A 22,390-nucleotide genomic window follows, 5' to 3' on the forward strand; every position below is an offset into this window, starting at 1 on the left:
AAGAGGAGGAGGAACACAACAAACAGAGCGCTGTCAGGGCTTGCAGCTGCTCCAACCCCTGCCGCTCCAGTCCCACAGGGGCTGACCCAAGCCCAGACACTGTGCCGGTCACTGGCCAGCTCCGCCAGCAGCCCGGGGACTGACAGCTGCGCCAGGCCTGGAGCAGAAATAGTCACGGAGTTCCCAGAAAGTCACAAAATCCATGACCTCCATGACAGAATCATCTTCTTAATGATGATCTATTAAACTGTTATATACACTGTTGTTTCTAACTGATGGTAGGATTTTGGCGCCAATCTAAAGCTGCAGAAGATTTTGACACATTCTGGAAGGTTTCCCATACAAGATCTAACATTCTGGAGATAAAGATCAGTTTAACTTCTGTTCTGTGCCAGGGAAGATAATCATCTGCAAATACTTGGAAGGTGGTAAGGTGATAGGGAATAGCCAGCATGGATTTGTAAAGAACAAATCATGTCAAACCAATCTGACAGCTTTCTTTGATAGGACAACGAGTCTTGTGGATAAGGGAGAAGCAGTGGATGTGGTATACTTAGACTTTAGTAAGACATTTGATACAGTCTTGCATGATATTCTTATCAATAAACAAGGCAAATACAACTTAGATGGAGCTACTATAAGGTGGGTGCATAACTGGCTGGATAACCATACTCAAAGAGTAGTTATTAATGGTTCCCAATCCTGCTGGAAAGGTATAACAACTGGGGTTCCACAGAGGTCTGTTTTGGGACCGGCTCTGTTCAATATCTTTAACGACTTAAGATATTGGCATAGAAAGTACGCTTATTAAGTTTGCAGATGATATCAAACTGGGAGGGACTGCAACTACACTGATTGGTCTGAGGTAAAGAGGATGAAGTTTAATAAAGACAAATGCAAAGCGCTTCACTTAGGAAGGAATAATCAATTTCACACATACAGAATGGAAAGAGACTGTCTAGGAAGGAGTACGGCAGAAAGGAATCTAGGGTTTATAGTGGACCACAAGCTAAATATAAGTCAACAATGTGATGCTGTTGCAAAAAAAAGCAAACATGATTCTGGGATGCATTAACAGGTGTGTTGTGAGCATGACACAAGAAGTCACTCTTCCACTCTACTCTGCGCTGGTTAGGCCTCAACTGGAGTATTGTGTCCAGTTCTGGGCACCGCATTTCAAGAAAGATGTGGAGAAATTGGAGAGGGTCCAGAGAAGAGCAACAAAAATGATTAAAGGTCTAGACAACATGACCTATGAAGGAAGGCTGAAAGAATTGGGTTTGTTTAGTTTGGAAAAGAGAAGACTGAGAGGGGACATGATAGCAGTTTTCAGGTATCTAAAAGGGTGTCATAAGGAAGAGGGAGAAAACTTATTCACCTTAGCCTCTAAGGATAGAACAAGAAGCAATGGGCTTAAACTGCAGCAAGGGAGGTTTAGGTTGGACATTAGGAAAAAGTTCCTAACTGTCAGGGTGGTTAAACACTGGAATAAACTGCTAAGGAAGGTTGTGGAATCTCCATCTCTGGAGATATTTAAGAGTAGTTTAGATAAATGTCTATCAGGGATGGTCTAGACAGTATTTGGTCCAGCCATGAGGGCACGGGACTGGACTCAATGACCTCTCGAGGTCCCTTCCAGCCCTACAATCTATAAATCTATGAATATTAAAAGCAATCAAGTTAGTTGTATTATAGGTGTACTTTAGAACTATGTGAAATGCTGAAGATCTACAGAGCTAAAAAATCATTCATGCAACAGATTAAATAAAGCAACATAGGGCAAAGAGAGATTCAAGTTCACTTCTAATGCCTGAAGAGCGTGGGAGGCTAACCAGTGCAGAAATGACTGTAGAGCTTCTGTGGCAGAAAGGGAACAGGCCTGACCATTCCAAAATGCTTCATGACAGATTGTGCACGCAACAGCTTGTAAGAGCAACTGAACATATCTTGGGTTAGAGTCAGCATGCCAAATAATGCTTGGTGAAATAGTCCTAAAATAAAAATTTAGGAACAAGGATCATGTCCAGGAGCAGGAATAAGTGAAGCCTCTTAGAGTTTGGCTACACTTGCAGCTGTACAGCGCTGGGAGTTAAAGCTGTCTTCGTACAGCTGTGTAGGGAAAGCGCTGCAGTGCCACACTGACAGCTACCAGGGCTGCAGTGTGGCCACATTTGCAACTGTGTTGGGAGTGGTGCATTACGGGCAGCTATCCCAGCGTTCAAGTGGCTGCAACGTGCTTTTCAAAAGAGGGGGGTGGGGTAGCGTGTGACAGGGAGCGTGGGGGAGAGAGAGCGCGAGTGGATTTTTGGAGCCGACACTGTGTCAGCTCCCTGCCTTGCAAATTCCGATCACTTCCCCCACCCCTCTCTCATTCACTCTTAATGCAAATAGGCTTCAGACAAATAAGCAGCTGTTCCAAATGACTCCCTCCCACCCCTGCCCTGCTGTTTCTCTCCTCCAGCAAACACTAGCTGTGGACATTCCCTGCCTGCCTCTGCTGGAGCAAACAATTGCTGTGTTTGTTTTTTAGATAAGCAGCTCCCGTAGCCCCGAGTTCACAACAAAACAAAAAGAGTTCTTAAGTTAAAAGCATTATGGGAAAATTCCAGAGGTCGGTTACAGTGTAGTAAAATTAATCACTGTTTACACTGGTACTCCAGCGCAGCAGCACCAGCGCTGTTCTCTTTATTCCTCTCGTCCATGTGGAGTACAACCAGCTCTGTAGCCAGGGAGATACAGCGCTGTATGTGCCTTGCCAGTGTGGATGGGGAGTAAGTTACAGTGCTGTAAAGACAACACCAGCGCTGTAACTCTCAAGTGTAGCCAAGCCTTCAGAAAGTTTCCTCTGCTACAGGAAGAGACCTCTTTTCAGCCTAGGTAGATCACAGACATGTCCTTCCTTGGGTAAGGGCCAAAGAGTCCACTCTGAAGAGGTGGAGGAAGAACATGAGCAAGAGATTAGTATTTTGTTAAGTATCCTGATTAGAGACTAGTGCTTCAGGGCTTGTCTACTTCAATAATTGAGCCAGGGACCCAGGCTGGCCCCTACTCAGTTAAAATGCATCTATTCTAGGAAACAGAACTGTGTTTTAACTAAAACCTGAACCATGCTACAGCCTTTGGGTCCTTAAGACTGCTGTTTCTTAACATTTAAATGGTTCTAAAGTTAATACTTCCTATGTGCAGAGGAAGGAAGGAAAGTTCATATATTTGGTTGCTATTTATCTGGAGAGGTTTCTGTGAGGCTATGTGCAGACGCCAGGGTTGTACATCAGGTTATGTTGTAAAGGCTCTTTTCAATTAAACAGGGATAAAGATTCAATTAATGTTCTGCGAGGAGAGGGAAAAAAACAAACAAAAATCTAGCAAGATCCTAAAACAGTGGAATCTGCAATTTTCCAGTGTCCTTCATAAGAATATAAATGGGAATACTGGGCAGAAACAGCCTATACATTGCTTGCCTTCTGCAGGAGACTCACCCGTAATCGATAGTCATCTACAGTCCAGATTCTGCTGGCGAAGTCATTTGAAGCTGCTAAGAGATAAGAGCCCTGTGAAAACAGGAGGGATTTAAGGAAATTTCCCACAGTGACTGAGAGAAGTAAACTACTATATCCAGCAAATATTTCCAGAAAGTCTCAATACTATGGGATAGTCATTAGAACTGACAATCCACAGGGTTCACTTTACTGCCATACTGCTAAGAAAACAACTGGGGGAGGGAGGCAGCAATTAAGTTTGGAGGAGGAGGAAGATTTTCAAGATATTTTTAACAAAGATGTAATTTTTTCATGAGCCATGTCCACAGATTCCCAAAACAATTGGCTATGAAAGGAATAATGGTCACAGTGCTGGAAGGAAGGGACATTCTTTCCAAACAATTTCTACTCATAACCTCCTTGCTGCTGCAAGGATAGTGGGATTTTCTACTAGTTTGCCTTCACCCCACCCAGTCTCTATTTTTTCCCTCTCCTTCCACAAAAATAGCTCCAGCATCTGCCTCTGCTATTAGGCCTAGCTGACCCAAACTGCAGAGTTAGATTGGCCTGATTCTTGTCAATTTCACTCCCAACTACAGGGTTCTCAACAGAGGTAGTAAAAACCAATTAAGTTCGGGTCAGGAGATGGACAAATGGATATAGAGTGAGTATCCTGAGGGTGGTGGCTCCTTCCTGTCACTCTAGACAGAGATCCTATTTCAAGACACTATGGCAAAGTTATTTCTCAATAAAAATTCCACGAGGACAAGGCTTGTGCCTGTCAGTCTCAGGTGACTCATTGATTCAGAAAAAATATCATGGAACTCAGATGCATGTGTTCTAACTGACAAGATCTGCTATGTGATCAAGCCACTTACATCAGAACAAGTCTCTCCAGGCAGGTTAGCAACACCAGCCAATCTTCTAGTGCAGTGGTCCCCAAACTTTCTCAATCACAACTCCACCTTGCTCAGTCCACACCGCTACCCCCCAGGAGTCGGGGTGAGGGTTTAGTGGGGCATGACAGGGGAGGGGGAGCCACACTCCAGCGATGGGAAGTGTGAGTGGGGCAAGGGAGGGGGAGCTGTGCCCAGGGCAGGAGGCGAAAGCTGCTGGTACCTCTCTCACAGTATCCACCCAAGTGCTTCTCCAGACTCCCAAAGCAGCAACTGCTGCTGCTCTTCCCACCCTCCAGGGGTAGAGATCGGTTACTGCGGGTAATCAGACTTTCAGCATCTGGACGGCTGGGACTGGGGCCGCAGCAGAACTAGGGTCAGAGCAAGGCTGCATGGCATGAGCTCCCTCCCGGGCCCGCTGCACCCCCCTTGACATTCCTCTGCGCCCCCCTGAGGGATGCCCCACAGTTTGAGGACTCTAGTGAACTGGTGAAGACCAACATAAGATGTTTTGGAGGTGTATCAGTAATGTGAAAGCACAGAAATGCTAAGCTGTAAAGATGGCTTCAAACTTGGCCTCAGTTCATACACGGTGAAAGAGGTCTCAGCAAGAAAGTTTGAGATCATGTACCCCATATGCACCTCCAAAACTCCTTATTCCTTGACTGGTTCTGTTGGATGCAGATCAGAATTGTGCCTGTGATGCTCTAGGGAACACGAACTGAACACATCACCATTTGTCAGCAAACACTCCCCCAGTCCAGCATTGCTGAGGTATGATGGGTGAGAAATTGCTGGGAGTTGAAAGAGTAATGGAAGTGTAATTCTTCAGGCAATCAGACCTTTACTATTCATCACAGACCTCAAGTAAGGCATCTAATCCTCACCACCAAGTTGTAAAAATTTCTCAGTGCATACAACAGGAACAGATACATACAACTCTAGTAGTTTCAAGGAGCTTTAAAGGCAGCAGTGGAAATTCATAGTTTGGGTAAGACCTAGCTCATTTTAAAACATACAAAATCCAGTTATCTGGGCTATTGGGAATCTTCTGAAAAGTGAAGTGCAGATCAGAGTTTTAGGGCATGTCTATGGGGTGGGGGAAGAGGGGAATGACACTCAGTAAAGTTAATCCAAATTACCTACAGGTGTGAATTTGAAGTGGATAAATTAAACTGCATTAAACCAACGTGGATATTCCTAGGCCTGGTCTACACTGGGAACTTACATTGTCATAGCTATGATTCTAACGAGTGTGAAAATTCAATACTTCGAGACAAAGCTATGATGATCCAACGGTGTAGACATAACAATTCTTCCAATGACTTAGCTACTGCCTCCCAGGGAGGTGGATTAACTACAGCAATGGGAGAACCCCTCCCGCTGCTGTCGTGTCTGTCTATGCTGAGGCGCTGGAACAGTGCTGCTATAGTGTTTTAAGTGTAGACATACTCCAATTCATAATACAGTGGCCTTAATCTGGTTAAACTTAATTCACTGAAGTGTCCCTTTGAAACTAGAGTTCAGCCTACATATAAAAAAGTTTTGTACAGTATTTTAAAATGTTTGTCAGGTATTCCTGCACGTATTTTAACTTGTTTCTTTGCGAATGAATTTCAAAACATATGGGTGAAACTGGTAGCCGAGCACAAGCTACTGCAATTAATTTCTCCCCAAACACAGACTATGGGTATTACACAAATACTCACAGCACTATCAAATTCGATACTCGTAATCCCTGCGTTACTGCCAGAGAGAGAACTTTTCAGCTCACATCTGTCTGTATGCAGAAAGAAACAAATAAGCAATGGATTGGAGCAGATACAAATTGGGGGAAGGATTTGAACTTCTGTGTTAGCTCCATTTGGCCAACACACTGGGAGAATTACCACAGCAAAACAAAAACGAATTACATAGTGGCACTGGCTTTCGATAAATTTGCTTGAGCCTGGCTTTACTTCACAGTTCCGAGTAGTATTTCAGCTGATTTAACATAACTGCTTCACACTTATATAGTGTTTGTCTGGAACTGCAGAACAGCATCCTCAACTTAAAAACACCAGCAACTGAGTTAAAAACTTTAGAAGAAAATCCATTTTGCATGAGCCAACTGTATGGGATTCTAAATTTGGTACAAGACACAAAGTATTCTTTTTGGCCTATGTCACTTCACACAATAACTCAGAGCAGAAGCTTACCTCCAAAGACTTCCCAGAGTTTAACTCTCCGATCCATGCCTCCTGTTGCTAGTAATCGGGAAGCAGGACTGAACTGCACTGCGTTCACTTCTCCATCATGTGCATCCTTGGGGGAAGGGGAGCAAAAAAACAATAATCACAGCCACCCCAAACGACATTAGCACCAAACAGTCTGTAGCCCCATACAGAGCTTGCTGAAGAGTAGGCTGCACACAATTGTGATCTAGCCCAAATGCGATCATCTTTCATATCCAGAAGGCCCATACTAAATAAAATTAGCAAAGCCTATATTAAACAAATCAGAATACCACAAAAACTCAGGTGGATTACCCAGGTACTAGGATGAGTATAGGAAATCTCTGGGATTTCTTTAGCCATGCAGCAGCCATCTCTAATAAGTGAGCATTCAAAGCAAGTGACTGGTTCACAAGAGTTTGCTCCAATATTTTCCAGCTATAAAATGAATAATTCAGAGTTGCCTTGCACAGACTCAGACTCAAAAATGGCCTCACTATTCCATAACATACAGAAGAGGTCTCAGCTTGAAAACTTGAGATCACACACACCACAAATCAAGACACCCCAAACCCTAAACTCCTTAATTGGTTCTGTTGGATGATATTCAGGGCCATGCTTCCTTAAACTGTGGATAACAGGCACTGAACTTATCCTAAATTGTCAGCAGCCTCTCCCTCAATCACAGCACTGCTATAGCACGATGGGATAAAGAGAGACTGTTGGGAGCTGAACGGGTAATGGGAGTGCGATTCTTTTGTGCAATCAGACCTTTTACTAGTCATCATTGACCTCAGCAAAACATACATTAACTTAACTATGACCACAAAAGAAGGAACACTGAACGTGTGAAGGATGCATGCACTTGAGTGAATTTTGTTTTAGGTAGATATCTAGGCTGAGAGTAAAGTCAATACGGATTAAATGGACCTAGCTGCCTTGCCAATTTATGAGTCATCTTCTAGATTTAAAACATTACCTGGAGCAGTTTAAACAAACAGAGCCATATTATCCCATACAGCATTTGCTACTCAAAGACCAAATTCTCCTCTTCTTAGGCAAGAAGAGTTTGAAGAAACTTGTAGTTCCTGGATATACTTACAAAGACATACACTGCAGTAGTGGGCACTCTCACTTCTTTACTGGAACCTGGATGCACATCTACATTTTCCTGGGGAGCAGGAAATGAGGACAGAGAGCGTCTCCTGTGATGGGACACACAGAAAAATATGTTAAATAAAAGAGTGGATGCAGTTTCTCTCAAAGTGGCAGGCACAGACCTGGATGAGCCCGACTATAACTGTGGGGTGGATGAGAGACTGGGCCAAAATCATTCATTCTTCCCCCTCTCCTTTCTGGACTGCATTTTATCAGATTACATTACATCAGTTCATGCCTGCATTTTCTTACCAAGCTTAACCTTAGTTTGCTCCCACACTATCAACTTCACTGCCAACCTAATGTCTGAGTAGTCATCTTTTCTTGCACTAAGGAGTCAAACAATGTAAACATCACAATGAGTTTAGAGGGACAGACTGCAACCCCACCACTGTGTCTAGTTCAGACTGCATTACTGTGGCTGTAAGAAGATCCCAGCCAATGGAGTACCCCATTTGAAAGCCCAGACTCCAACGCTGTCTTACAGAAAGACCTTCCACCTAATGCAGGACTCCACCCAGAGGGTCTGACTACAGCACAGTCACTGGGGAAGAGACCTCAACTAATGAGATGCTGACTACAGCACTGTCATTAAAAAGAACCAAATCCGCATACTGCTCCACTCAGAAAGACTGCCTGAATCACTAACTGGAAAGTTTCTAGCCAATGTTATGAACATCTGAAGCCTAAGCAGGGTAGTGAAGCTGGGTTCCACATTACTTCAGTGTCATATTCACATGCTGGACTAAGAGTTGATAATGTTTTCACCTGGCAGCATCAGAAGAGTGATGTCCCAAAAGGGAAGACTCAGACAGACTGGAGGGAAAGGTCAGAGGTCAGCATACGGCAAGATGGAAGAAACAGGAAGTTGAGGAGAACAAAAAGAAAAAAAAAGCAGACACTAGAAGAAAGGCTGACATTATGACATCTGCATTCCTTACATCACTGAAATTCTCGTGTACGTTGAAACCAGTATATAAAACAAGAAAAGGTGAAGGTGTTCTAACCTACCCAAAAATATTAGTGATAGAGTCCAGAAGGCCTCCAGCTGGCTGTGACAGTCGCTTACTAAAGAGGAGGGGAGGACAGGTTTAAGCCTTATGAACAGATTATTCAAATGAAGATCAATAAATACAGTTCACAATACCAGGTATCTGGGAAAAGATGCTTTCCCTTTCAGCCCAAGCTCAGAAGGGAAGACCCCACGGGAGCAGGAGCAGCAGCACATGCAGGTCACCATTAACCACAGCTTGGAATATATAATTGGGGGTGAGGTTAAGGACCTTATAAAAAACCTTTGAGAAAGGACTTTCTTCATTGGATTTAAGCAATCTGAAGCTCTGTTTAGACTTGTCAATCGCTCATTGACCCCTACTCTTGCAGGCGGGGGCTGTTCATATAACTCTACCCACCCTTGCTGCTGTGTTGTAGTAAGAAATGTGTGTGCTAAGTCTAGGTGGGAAGGGAGTTAAGTAGTTTTTCCACAGTTTTCATTAACTGTTACCCCTTCTTAGGTTATGTTGACATTTCAAAAGGCACCTTAAAAAGGTACAGGAATATCAGTCTACATACCTGGATGTCCGGCTGACAGCTCGCACTGGAGAAGTCTCTTCAGCTGGGTCAGAAGTTTCATCCACAAGCACTTCAATATCATCATCCCTGGAGAAGTATGGGAACATGCCTCCTTTTGAATCAGTCAAAATAAGGCCCATTGTAATCAACTCCCTTTGCCAAACCCCAGAGGCAGCAACTCTATTCAGCAATAAAGTGAACAAATATTCCCCCCATACACACCCTCTCCAGTTCCCATATTGGTTTAAAGTTAATCTGCATATTACCTACTTGGTAACTTACAGAGGTAAGAGCACTTCATACTTAAGGTAGTAAGTGAGCAAGCAAAGCAGAATCTAGGCATAAATCCATTCCAGCACAGAAGTAATTGATACTATTTTTCCAATCTGTACAATCTCTGCCCTCATATGAAACCCTATTTTACTGTTGCATGTAGTCCCAACTTTTTCCAAAATGTGTCTCCAGTGGTCCTCACTCCCAAATCAAGAGAACTATTCCAACTACCAAAGGCACTGCATCACAGAAATTGTATTCTGTTGAGATATGAGTGCAAATTCACTGAATGAACCTTAGGACTTTCAAACTTGAGTTGATATTCTTAGTCACAGCAGAGTTCCTCATTCTATAAACATACAAATAAGGAAATTTACTGCATATTTCTGATTTTAAGCTGACTTTTCAAGTTTGTTTGTTTTTTTTTAAATGGTGATATCCTATCTCCTAGAACTAGAAGGAACCTTGAAAGGTCATTGAGTCCAGCCCCCTGCCTTCACTAGCAGGATCAAATACTGATTTTTTGTACCAGATCCCTGGGTGGCCCCTTCAAGGATTGAACTCACAACCTTGGGTTTAGCAGGCCAATGCTCAAACCACTGAGCTATCCCTCCCCCCCAATTACTCCTCTATCACAATTACTGAAGATAAAAATGTAATTTACCCTAATTCTCTATAAAAATTAGGGCTGTAGATTAATCACAGTTAACTCAAGCGATCAACTCAAAAAAATTAATCACAATTAAAAAAATTAATCCTGATTAATCGCACGGTTAAACAACAAAATACCAACTGAAATTTATTAAATATTGATGTTTTTCTACATTTTAAAATATATTGATTTCTATTATAGCACAGAATACAAAGTGTACACTGCTCACTTTACATTATTTTTATTACAAATATTTGCACTGTAAAAATGAAACAAGAAATAGTATTTTTCAATTCACTTCACACAAATACTCTAGTGCAATCTCTTTATCGTGAAAGTGTAATTTACAAATGTAGATTTTTATTTTTTGTTACATAACTGCACTCAAAAACAAAATAATGTAAAACTTTAGAGCAGGGGTAGGCAACCTGCAGCATGCAAACTAATTTTCAGTGGCACTCACACTGCCCAGGTCTTGGCCACTGGTCTGGGGGGCGAGGGGGAGGGGCTCTGCATTTTAATTTAATTTTAAATGAAGCTTCTTAAACATTTTAAAAACCTTATTTACTTTACATACAACAATAGTTTAGTTATATATTATAGACTTATAGAAAGAGACCTTCTCAAAACGTTAAAATGCATTACTGGCACGCAAAACCTTAAATTAGAGTGATTAAATGAAGACTCATCACATCATTTCTGAAAGGTTGCCGACCCCTGCCTTAGAGCCTACAAGTCCAGTCAGTCCTACTTCTTGTTCAGCCAATAGCTAAGACAAACAAGTTTGTTTACATTGACGGGAGATACTGCTGCCTGCTTCTTATTTACAATGTCACCTGAAATTGAGAACAGGCATTCGCATGGCACTTTTGTAGCCGGCACTGCAAGGTATTTACGTGCCAGGTATGCTACACATTCATATGACCCTTCATGCTTCGGTCACCATTCCAGAGGGCATGCTTCCATGCTGATGATGCTCATCGAAAAAAAAAAAGTTAATTTGTGACTGAACTCCTTGGGGGAGAATTTTATGTCTCCTGTTCTGTTTTACCCACATTCTGCCATATATTTAATGTTATAGCAGTCTTGGATGCTGACCCCACACATGTTCATTTTAAGAACACTTTCACTGCAGATTTGACAAAATGCAAAGAAGGTACCAATGTGAGATTTCTAAAAATAGCTACATCACTTGACCAAAGGTTTAACAATCTGAAGTGCTATCCAAAATCTGAAAGGGATGAGACATGGAGCATTTTTTGAGAAGTCTTAAAAGAGCAACACTCAGATGCGGAAACTACAGAACCCGAAACACCAAAAAAGAAAATCAGTCTTCTGAGGGTGGTATCTCACTCAGATGATGAAAATGAACATGCGTCAGTCTGCTCTGCTTTGGATCGTTATCGAGCAGAACCTATCATAAGCATGGACGCATGCCCTCCGGAATGGTGGTGGAAGCATGAAGGGACATATGAATCTTTAACGCATCTGACATGTAAATGTCTTGGGACGCCGGCTACAACAGTGCCATCCAAACACCTGTTCTCACTTTCCGGTGACATTGTAAACAGGAAGCAGGCTGCATTATCTCCTGTAAATTGTAACCAAACTTGTTTGTCTGAGTACTGGCTGAAGTCGGACTGAGTGGACATATAGGCTGTACAGTTCTCCATTGCTTTATTTTTGAATGCTGTTATTTTTTGTACATAATTCTACATCTGTAAGTTCAACTTTCACGATAAAGAGATTGCACTGCAATACTTGTATTAGGTGAATTGAAAAATACTATTTCTTTTGTATTTTTACAGTGCAAATATTTGTAATAAAAAATATATAGTAAGAACTGTACGCTTTGTATTCTGTATTGCAATTGAAATCAATATATTTGAAAATGTAGAAAACATCCAAAATATTTAAGTAAATGGTATTCTATTATTGTTTAATCGCTTGACAGCCCTAATAAAAATACATTCATGCATGGTGATGAGAAGGGACACCTGTTTCTCCTGTCCAGTGTGAAAGAACAGATTTATTTCCCAGACCTCAGTTTTGGCACACCTCTACTGCCTGAAATCAGGGTTACTTACTGTTCAACTGGCAGCGGTTCCTTGGCAGCTTCTGCTAGCTCTTTCTGCAACTTGGCTTGTCGCCTCCTGGAGGGGAAAAAACAAAGTTCTTTACATAAGCACAACCTTATAATGATATGTCAACAAAGAAATCTAGTGACATTATATGATGCTAACACAGGCATCACATGCCAAGGAGGCAAGTATGTAAGCTGCATTTGGAAAAAGCACACTTTGAAGACTGCATATATGGCTGTTAACCAAAAGTTACAAGGAACTGATTCAAGTTAATGCATTGCTTGGTCAAACAGCGACTAAGTTAACGGGATACAGAAAATGAAGAAACTGTTAAGATTAGTTCAAGGGGGTAAAACTAGGAGTAACCATATCTGACACAAGCGTGGTAAAATCAGAAGACATATTCCAGCTGTTTGATCTGTTAGACTAGAATAGTTTCCTGAGGCAATAGTGGAAAAGCCCTTACTTTAGTTATTTACAATTAGACAAAGCCTCAGAGAATATACTTTACTTTGCTAGCCCCACTGGATGAACATGAAGTTCCAGAATCTTTTCTGCCTTGAATGTCTAGGTTTTCAGAGTAGACAGAAGACTCTAGGAGACAATGGTCCCTCGAGGGCCGGCATACTCAAACCACACTTATTTTACCAAATATATGGTCAACATCTCACCTCGAGTCCTTCTCATTCTCTGCATTGAGCCGATTAGCTTCCTGAGCCTTCTCTGCCATCCAACGTGTGACCAGCTCTTGGTTGTCTTCAGTAGTTTTCCTCAGTTTCTCTTCTAGGGCAGTGAAGGTGATCTGGAGAGCATCATACTCATCCTTCAGTGTTTGATTGGCTCGCTCAAGTTCTTGCAGCTTGCTGCGCAGTTCCTGGCACTCTGTTTCCAGCTCAGAGATCTTTTGCATGTATTCTGCAATCCTGGAAGAGCAACAGCATAAGTAACACAATGGAAAACACTCTTCGAGGCAGAGACCATCTTTTTGGTCTGTGTTTGTACTGTGCCTAGCACAACAGTGTCCTGGTTCATGACTGGGGCTCCTAGGCACTACTGTAATACAAAACAAACACCTGACCAAAAATCTGGGTCTCATGCCCTACATCACAAAGAAGAAATTGCTCCTACTCACTTTGCTTCATTGATCTGCATCTCCCTGTCTTTCTGCTGCATTTGGTTATTCAAATCAATCACTGACTGGGCCAACTAAGGAGAGAAAAAATAATTACAAAAAATGCAGGGATGCCACCTGTACACCAGCCATTCACTGGCTCCTAGTCAGAATGAGTCAGTTCAACTTTATAAAGTAATGTGTGCATCTTTCAGAACTTCCTCTTCTTCAAAGACAGCAAACAGCTCTGGACACAGTACTAGCAGACAGTATCAGACTGTGAAGTCTACTACTTAGGAGTAGTTGTCATCACTGTTACTATCCCTTAGTATCTCAGCTCTGTCAGACAGAAAGGCTCCTTTGGACACAGCCACATCAAACATTGAGGGTGAATATGAGGAACAAATCTTCACTTTTTTCAAATATCACAAAAAGCACAGAAATAAAGTAGCATCAGAGGGGTAACCCTGTTAGTCTGGATCTGTAAAAGCAGCAAAGAGTCCTGTGGCACCTTATAGACTAACATACGTATTGGAGCATGAGCTTTCATGGATGAATACCCACTTCATCAGATGCAACATTCACCCACGAAAGCTCATGCTCCAATACGTCTGTTAGTCTATAAGGTGCCACAGGACTCTTTGCTGAAATAAAGTAGCAACCAGAAGATTCACTTATGCAGGAAAAGCAAATCCTTTCAACTATAACAATGAATATTACAAGTCAATCACATGAACAGGTTGAACATTCTGCAACTGAGAAGTGTCAAGGGGTAACAAACCTATCAGAAGTTTAAATTTGACAATAGCAAAGATAATGAAACAGGATCAGAATCCAATAGCTTTAGATAATTACTGCACAGACACCATGCTCACAAAGGGCCACAAGTAGGCCACACAATACATGAAAGAGGACTTTCTAACCTCGCCACGCTTTTTATGCAGCTCTGTCAGCTCCTCTTGATGTTTAATCCTCAGCTGGGCCATTTCCTGCAATTGAGCTTCATTCCTTGTGCCATCATGCCCTGGACTGGAATTTTAGAGGAGAGATTTCACAAGCTAGAAGTTGATTGCTTCTGAGCCTCTGCCTAGTTAGCCTCATAACAGCATCTCCTGCAATTTCAAATTCGTGTAACTACATTCAGAAATTAAGGTGGAGTTAAAACCCTCCAGGCAACCTCCCTGTATTGAAATTTATTACGAAAGGAACTCTCATGCATATTTGTAAATTCTTCATAGTCTGTCTATACATCCCATTATCCCCCCATTAAAACAGCCAGACCTAGTCAGGCATGACATTTAAAACATATAAATGCATCCTTCAATAACCCTCTTGAAACTCCCTGTCAAGAAGTATACAAAATACTTGAGGTCTTTGCATCCTAGAAGTAGGGACACATTTTGCTTTCCTCAAGTCAGCAAACACGTGACTTAACTCTCTTCAGCTACAGGTCTTAAGGACAGAAGTAGTTTTTTGGACAAGAGGAGTACTCTCCAGTACTACTCCATAATCCTCAGCTCAGACTTTCAGTTCGTTTCTTAAAGTTTTTTGTTTCTTTCTCTCTCCTGGGGCTGGGGGTGGAGGGGTTCATTCCTGACCTAGAACTCACCTTTCCCATCATGTTGTTGTACCCATCCCTGTTATGTAATTCTACTTTTTCCTCTCTCAACTGTACGCCTTCAGATATACCATCACCTCCTGACACCATTTCCCTGACTACCCTTCATCAATCCCTTCATCTTTTCTTGTACCTCCCTAAACTTGATCTCCCCACCACAGGACATGCAGAGTTGCTGCTGCTTGCCTTCTGACATAGTCTTTATTCCAAGAATTTCACTAACTCCCACATGCATTTGAGGTTATACAACAAAATCTCTCTCTTTGGACCTATTCCTCACGGATCTTGTATTCCTCTCCCCACTTCCTTAGCTCATTTAGCCCTGATCTCCTCCACCTACTCTCACCTCTTTGTGAAAATGTTTTTTCCTTCTAAAGCTTCTTATATCTAGAATATCTTACCTCCATCTTTTTGCCTCTTCCTAAGTCTTCGATGAAAATAATTTAGCCCTTTCCTGTACATGGCAGGTTTTCAATTTCTCTCCTGTTCTGATTGTTACTTTACAAATGTTTAATTTTTCTTCAGAGGATTTGGGGAAGTGCATAAGATGCTACACAAGTTGAGTCCTAACCTAGGGTGAACAAGTCTTACAGCATGCCGTACACTCAATGCTGTCAGTTACTAATTGCATTATTTTTAATTTACAAGTTGTCACTCTACTTATGGAACTACTTTTCAGTTTATTTTTATACACTAGTCTGTTAATGGGGGAGATAGGGCCCATAACACCCTCTCCTCCCAGCACAATTTTATTTAGTTTGGAAGGGTTCCTTGATTTTCCAGGGACTGAGTTCACACTCTTATCACCTACTAAACAGAATTTAGACCCAGTTATTACATTAAGAGTTCCTGATTTTAGGTTAAAACAGAAGCAAGATTAAGTTTTTTATACAATACCCCAAGGACTGCAAAAACTGCAAGTTTGGGTGCATTTAAAGTGGCTTGTGGAGGGAGCCGATACAGTCTAGAGTTCTTCAGAAGGCAGCACGTTCCAGGCGATAGGGCAATGGACTGCGAATCAGGGAACCCAAGCTCTATTCCCTGATCTGCTATTGATCTGTTGCAACATCTTGGGAAAGTCATTTGCCCTCTCTGTGCCTCTGTTTCTTCTCCCACGCTTTATCTTCTCTACAGAAGTTGTAAGCTCCTTGAGAACTGATACTGTCCTATTCTGTTTGTACAGCACAGCAGAGTCCTGATCAGGTTGGAGCCATTAGAAACTAATATAAACAATACACTACCCATCACTATAACCAAAATCTCTTATGCTTTTTGGAAGATCGCACACAGGAACATGAAGGTCAATTTTTAAAAGATACAATTCAAGCAAATCAACAACTTTTTTAGAAGTTAAAAAAAACAAAACCAGTTTTTCTAAAACAATGAAAATCGGAAAAAAATATAGACATATTAGTAACCCTAAGCAGTAGAAGGAAATGTGCACTATCTGTTTGTGTACTCATCCTATGTTTGGCACTTGGTGCGAAGAAGAACAGGGGGAGAGATGGGACGACCTAGCTAATCTGCTCTGAAAACCATAAAATCAGAAGGAGTCAGAGTGACAGATTAGTGTTCTGAAGAGAAATGAATGCGAGAGAGACTCTTGTAATGTGGTCATGTCAAACTTCCCTCTCACTTTAGTTTACATGATAACAAATATTTCTATTTTGCCTGAAACCATACCACCTTGGGTTGTTCTTACATTAGATCTCACAAGCTAAGTAGGTGCAAACCAGTTCACCAATAGAACAAGACGACTAGGTTTTCAGGAAGTGGTGTTGATAACTTATTCTTCCTACCCAGGTAGCACTGACCCAGTGGTCCAATATGATAATAAGCAATGTATTGCCAGACATCTGCATGTCCAAAAGGTAGTGTAAAAAGTCCTGAAGGAACGTCTGTTATCCTGTGACTTACCAGATGGAACCAGCCATTCCCCACTCAAGTCTTTAGGGCAGGTAAAGACAGTCTCTCAGAGACCCATGGCTGTGGGATTCACTTCTTATCAACATATATAAGAGTATACCGAGGGCACTTCCAGAGTAAGGCTTAGGCTTTTACTTGTAAGGCTTTGTTTATATGTACTGTAGTCCTCACCCCCATCTTTCCTCTTACACTATTATCCAGTTGGGCGTAGCCTCCCACAAATGAAAGTTGGCTATCGAAGGCACAACTAAGAATCTATTTCAGATGGCAGGGCAGCCTGTTACAATCCCCACAAACATAGCTTTTGCCACAGCAGATACTTGTACAACCTTAAATATTTTGGTCACCAAAGAACCTTTGAGATTTTTCATAAGGCTATCAGCCCGTGTGCTGGTCAATTTCTAACAAGTAATTACACTCTAGTTCAGAGGTAGACAACCTATGGCACATGTGCCGAAGGCGGCACGCAAGCTGATTTTCAGTGGCACTCACACTGCCCAGGTCCTGGCCACCGGTCCAGGGGGCTCTGCATTTTAATTTAATTTTAAATGAAGCTTCTTAAACATTTTAAAAACCTTATTTACTTTTACATACAACAATAGTTTAGTTCTATATTATAGACTTATAGAAAGAGACCTTCTAAAAACATTAAAATGTATTACTGACAAGCGAAACCTTAAAATTAGAGTGAATAACTGAAGACTCAGGCACACCACTTCTGAAAGGTTGCTGACCCTTGCTCTAGTTACTTAATGTTTTGCCTATGGTATGGGTCAAATTCTATTTCAACTAATTACATTCTACTTGCCTAATGTTTCACTTGCAGTTTATGTAGTACATAGTATTATTCATTTCCTATCCTCAACAGCATACAGTGGTTTTACACAACATATTTTCCACTCTAGAGGTAGCTGCACTTCGTTGGTTGGTGAAGCAATTTGTATACATTGACTTTATAACTGTCATGAATATTGAAGTCTACTATTGTGCCCTTATTGCAATAATATTGGTCCTGATCTGTTACTGTTCACAGGCTGTCAACGCATGGAACTATATGTTGCATTATGTTAGGGAATTGGGTTAGTATAGACTCAAATGCAAATAGAACCATCAGCACTATCACCACCTGCAGTACCTGGGTTTTTCCTAAAGCAATAACACTTTCTGAAGCTATTGGCCACCAGGCTTTTTTTGGCATGGGGGATGGGGGTGAGGTGGGATAAGGGGAGAAGAGAATGCACTCTACCACTTCATTTTTCTCCCTACGGAAGTCTTCATGACTCATGAGACCATGAAGCTACCAAGTCTGAAAACCTCTACCTTAAGTACAGACCTGGTCTTTCTCTACAGTGCTTATGAAAGTGGACAAAGTTTCTGACTGAAGTGGTATTGTAAGCCAACAGTGAGAAGTAGTATGAAAGTTATGGGGCAAATACGTCCAACAGCATAATAGTCCAATTTAGGCCATATCAAATACAGAGGCTGCTAACAAATGACCACATAAACCATTATCTGTCTGAAAATCTATTTGTAAGATAGCTTCCCACAAGAATGGACTTAAACTGGGTAACAATTGCAAGACCTTGTAATGAAGTGGTCTACAACCTAATCTAGGTTTATCAGGAGCTATTGGAATATTTGGTTCCAAGTTACTGTAGTAATCTAGAGAGACTGGATGTATATGCAAGAAGTTTTAGTGTATGAGAGACAGCTGACTGAAACGTTCATCTCGACTGAAAAAGAACTCCAAGTACCTGATCTCATGTCTGCTTTGCAAGTCATACTTTTCTGCTTGCAGCTTATCAGCAAGTACTGCATGGAGATCAGTCTTCTCTAGCAACTTGTTATCTAACAGGACAAGAAAGTACAATTAAAAAACAAGTAAGGAGCAAAACCAGCTTTCTCCATTTATAAGATTTCAGGATCTTGTAGTTAATCCTACACCAACTCATCATATGATAGTATGTCACACTGTGATACACACACCCAGTTTTGACTTTGGTAGACAGTGGTTTTATTCCTACTCAGGCTTAGATAACCTCTGAGAAACTGAGAAAGTAGAGACTAATTCTGCAAAGTTTTATTCAGAAGTAGTCCTTACTCATATGTACTGCTATTGATAAATGTAGGACTTCTCATGGGAATACAGGTTTGAAGAATCCATCCTTGAACTCATCCCAGGCAAAGGCAACCAAAGTGCAGCCTATAGAACACAACCAAACCTCTAATATTTGTAATACAGTAGAACACTATTTTACACTACAGGGGGAAAAAAGTAACAAGTTAGGGTTAGCATGGTAGCACAACAGTTGGGGACCAGCCACTTGCTTCTATTTGCTCATGTTGCAACTACAGGTAAAAGAGATGGCCAAAAACAAGCTTAAAGTGAAAAGCAACTGTATTGGACAAGACCAAAACTACAGACTTAACACCCCCAACTAAAAGTCAGTACAGGCAACACTAGTGCTGGCTTCACTCCAACAAATACCAGAACAATGCCTTAGAGGAAGTACCTTAAAAGATGAAAAGATACTGCTCATACCATCCACAGTGCAGACGGACTGAACTGAAACCAGCTTGTCTCTCATATTAAATGTGAAATACTACACTTAAGCATCAACAAACCAGTGTTTTTGTCTTTCATTATATGCAGTGAACAGTAATGATCATGGTTAAGGTTGCCCAACATTTTCAATTATATCCCCATTTTCAGGTGCTTATAACGTTAACTTTGGGAACTGTGGGATGCAGTGGGCACCAACACTGCTATAGTTAGAAGTATGCTACTGAGGTTGCAGAACATAACTGTGGTTCGTTACACACACTTACACTGGAGGATGATCTCTTCAAAGGCCTGTCTCTGCAGCCGGTCGCGGCGCCTCAGCTCCTCTGCAATGTGTCGTTTCCACGTGGGGAAAGTAGCTGCTTTGAGCCCAGAAGTCATCTCACCAGCACTGGCCTCAGCGTTCCGGTTTTCTACTGCGCTGAGCGGAACCAGGCTAAGCAAGTTACTCCTGCCACAAACACCCTCGCACGCAGAGCCTTGCGACTTCCCAGTGCTCAGGACCTCGTGGTTTCTGGAGGGGCCAGAAGGGCGCACAGGCAGAGAGAGACAGATGGGACCAGGGAACACACTCGGGCAGGGAAGAGAAATGCAGACTGCGGGGGTTGAGTAGGGGCAGGACACACTGACGGGGGGGTGGGGGGACACAGTCTGAGCAGGGCAACAGGGGGCAGAGCCGGGGGGAGAGATTAGGGAAGTGATCAACTACCAGCAGGGCGGGGAGATGGGGCAGGTGGGGGGGAGCAGGACGCACAGCCTGGGCGGGGCAAAGGGCACCTGGCAGCAGGGCGGGCGGAGAGGACAGTGACAGACTCGGGAGAGGTCTAGGGACGAGCCGGGCGCGGCAGGGCCCGGCTCCCCGGATGTTTCGGACAGGCGGGGGCCTCACCACCACTCCCTAGCCTGGACACAGCCACTGTCCCGCTCGGCCGCGCGCCACCGGCGCCATTCTCCCGAGCCGCACATCACCGGGGGCCTGAGCGCTCCGCGTCGCACAATAAAGCCGTTGCCGGCTGCCTCCGCCGCCGCCGGGCTACCCGGCCCGGACAGCAGCCGCCTCCAGTCAGAGCCCTAGCGGACATCGCAGGCTCTGCCAGCACAGGCGGCGCCTTCACTGGGCTCGCTACGGGCGAGTCACAATCGCTATCCGGCGAACAAGGTGGCCACCTCGGCACAACATGGTAAATCGGGAGGGAGGGCCTCCTCGAGCCGCCATTTTAGAGGCGGTCCCGATAGACGGGCTCTCGCCGCGCCGCCATCTTGAAAGTGGCACAAAGAGAGGAAGGTCGCCGCCATTTGGGGTGGCGCCGAAAGCAGCAGAGAAACGGGGTCAGGGTTTGACCTGCCTAGACACTTCGCCCGTTACGGAACCGGCCCGCCTGCTCCTGTGGGCTGGGCGCAGGCCCGACCGACCGACCGACCTCTTCAGCCCGGTGTAGCGCTTGCGGGGCAGACGAGGCTCGGCCTCGCCGTCTCCTACTGTCGGGGTGTGGCTGTGGCGAGAAGGTGTGCCGGGCCCGTGGTGGACCCTCTGCGCGTGTGGCCTCTCGGCTGGAGAGACCAGGGGTGATGGTTTGTGGTGTCCTGTGGAGGGGGGAGCGGTGTGCTGCAAATAAAAGTACATGACTTATATTTTAATGTCCGTAATCTTACCTTTCTAGTGCGCTGGATGTGCCTCGCCGCAGCCCCTGAGCTGGGGAAGGGGGAGGGTCTCCCTCTCTCCCCCTGCTGCAGCAACCACTGGCCTGTGGCTGGAAAGGAGATGGGGGTCTCTCCCTCGCCCCAATAGTCACAGAGCTGAGGCTGGGGCAAAGGGACATCTCTCCATGACAGCTGCAGTCTTGGAGCTGGGGAAAGTTGCCTCTTTCTCTGGCCACCGCAGCCCTGCATGTCCCAAATTCTCCACACCCCTCTTCTCACCCCATTGCCCCCTCCCAGCTATTCCCATTCCCCTATGGGCCACCACCTCACCTTACATGTGCATCTTTTCTAGGGTCCAGGCACAGAATTAGTGGAGTCATATCGCACCTGCGTGGCTCCACCAGTTAGGTGGGTGGCCCTTCATTCTCCTGTGTGTGGCCACCCAGGCGCGGACCTTAGAAGGAAATATCCATGGACCACCTGAGTGGAGCTGTTCCGTGCACCACAGTTTGAGAACCTCTGGTGTAGACATAGCCTTAGTGATCCTCATAGTGGTGGCATAGTTATATCATTCAACTAGCTAATTTTGCTGGGGGAACCAGTATCAGCTCTCTTATTAAAGTCTGGTCCCATTTCATCACAGATGGCCAGGTCTCTCTGGGCTGATCTGGTTATGCTCTCTCAGGATTAGGATGAAGAAGGTTCAGGGTCCCAGGCAATGGTGAAGCTAGCTCCAGGAGCCTTAGGGGGGAAGGATAGCTCAGTGGTTTGAGCATTTGCCTGCTTAAACCTAGGGTTGTGAGTTCAATCCTTGAGGAGGTCATTTAGGGATCTGGGACAAAAATCTGGCTGGGGATTGGTCCTGCTTTGAGTAGGGGGTTGGACTAGATGACCTCCTGAGGTCCCTTCCAACCCTGATATTCTATCTGTTCTGTGGTTCCCAGTCTTTCTCTTTAAGGACTCACAAAGGAAATGATGGATTGAATAGCCAATCTTTTCATTATTCTGCCCACCAGTTAGGCCTAATATCCATCACACCAATTTTGGTTCATTAATTTCTGATTTCCCATCTTCTGTTTTTACCAGGCATTATTTCAACATGGTCCTTGAATTATATTAATGTGGCCTTTTTTATTTTTTTTGGACTAACTTAGTCCCTCTATCTGGTTCTCTTGCACCTGTTCATAATGTTCATTATTGAAAG

At 43.4% G+C, this 22,390-nt stretch overlaps 1 protein-coding gene and 2 non-coding genes across 8 annotated transcripts in view; all 3 read right to left on the reverse strand.

Moving 5' to 3' along the window:
* The window catches only part of ATG16L1 (autophagy related 16 like 1), a 32,591-nt gene extending 12,074 nt beyond the window's left edge, over positions 1-20,517 (reverse strand). For 3 of the 6 annotated variants that reach the window (XR_004001937.1, XR_004001936.1, XM_030574864.1), the window contains exons 1-14: positions 20,435-20,517; positions 19,812-20,059; positions 18,737-18,830; positions 14,362-14,467; positions 13,460-13,533; positions 12,999-13,250; positions 12,331-12,396; positions 9,319-9,405; positions 8,758-8,814; positions 8,515-8,562; positions 7,691-7,793; positions 6,574-6,679; positions 6,085-6,155; positions 3,480-3,551 (exon numbers count right to left, since the gene is read on the reverse strand). Coding sequence is in view for 1 of the 6 variants with exons in the window: in XM_030574864.1 (XP_030430724.1) it covers positions 3,480-3,551; positions 6,085-6,155; positions 6,574-6,679; positions 7,691-7,793; positions 8,515-8,562; positions 8,758-8,814; positions 9,319-9,405; positions 12,331-12,396; positions 12,999-13,250; positions 13,460-13,533; positions 14,362-14,467; positions 18,737-18,830; positions 19,812-19,926 (1,251 nt within the window). In the remaining 5 variants the exon portion in view is untranslated. Of the gene's footprint in view, positions 1-3,479; positions 3,552-6,084; positions 6,156-6,573; positions 6,680-7,690; positions 7,794-8,514; positions 8,563-8,757; positions 8,815-9,318; positions 9,406-12,330; positions 12,397-12,998; positions 13,251-13,459; positions 13,534-14,361; positions 14,468-18,736; positions 18,831-19,811; positions 20,239-20,434 lie in introns of those variants that run through there. The other 3 variants (XR_004001938.1, XR_004001940.1, XR_004001939.1) reach the window with 3 other exon arrangements.
* On the reverse strand, positions 4,976-5,238 carry LOC115658156. The gene has a single exon (XR_004002189.1).
* Positions 7,107-7,381, reverse strand: LOC115658157. The gene has a single exon (XR_004002190.1).
* Positions 20,518-22,390: the final 1,873 nt, after the last annotated feature.

Source organism: Gopherus evgoodei, chromosome 9 (assembly GCF_007399415.2).
Source record: "Gopherus evgoodei ecotype Sinaloan lineage chromosome 9, rGopEvg1_v1.p, whole genome shotgun sequence".
NCBI lineage: Eukaryota > Metazoa > Chordata > Testudines > Testudinidae > Gopherus > Gopherus evgoodei.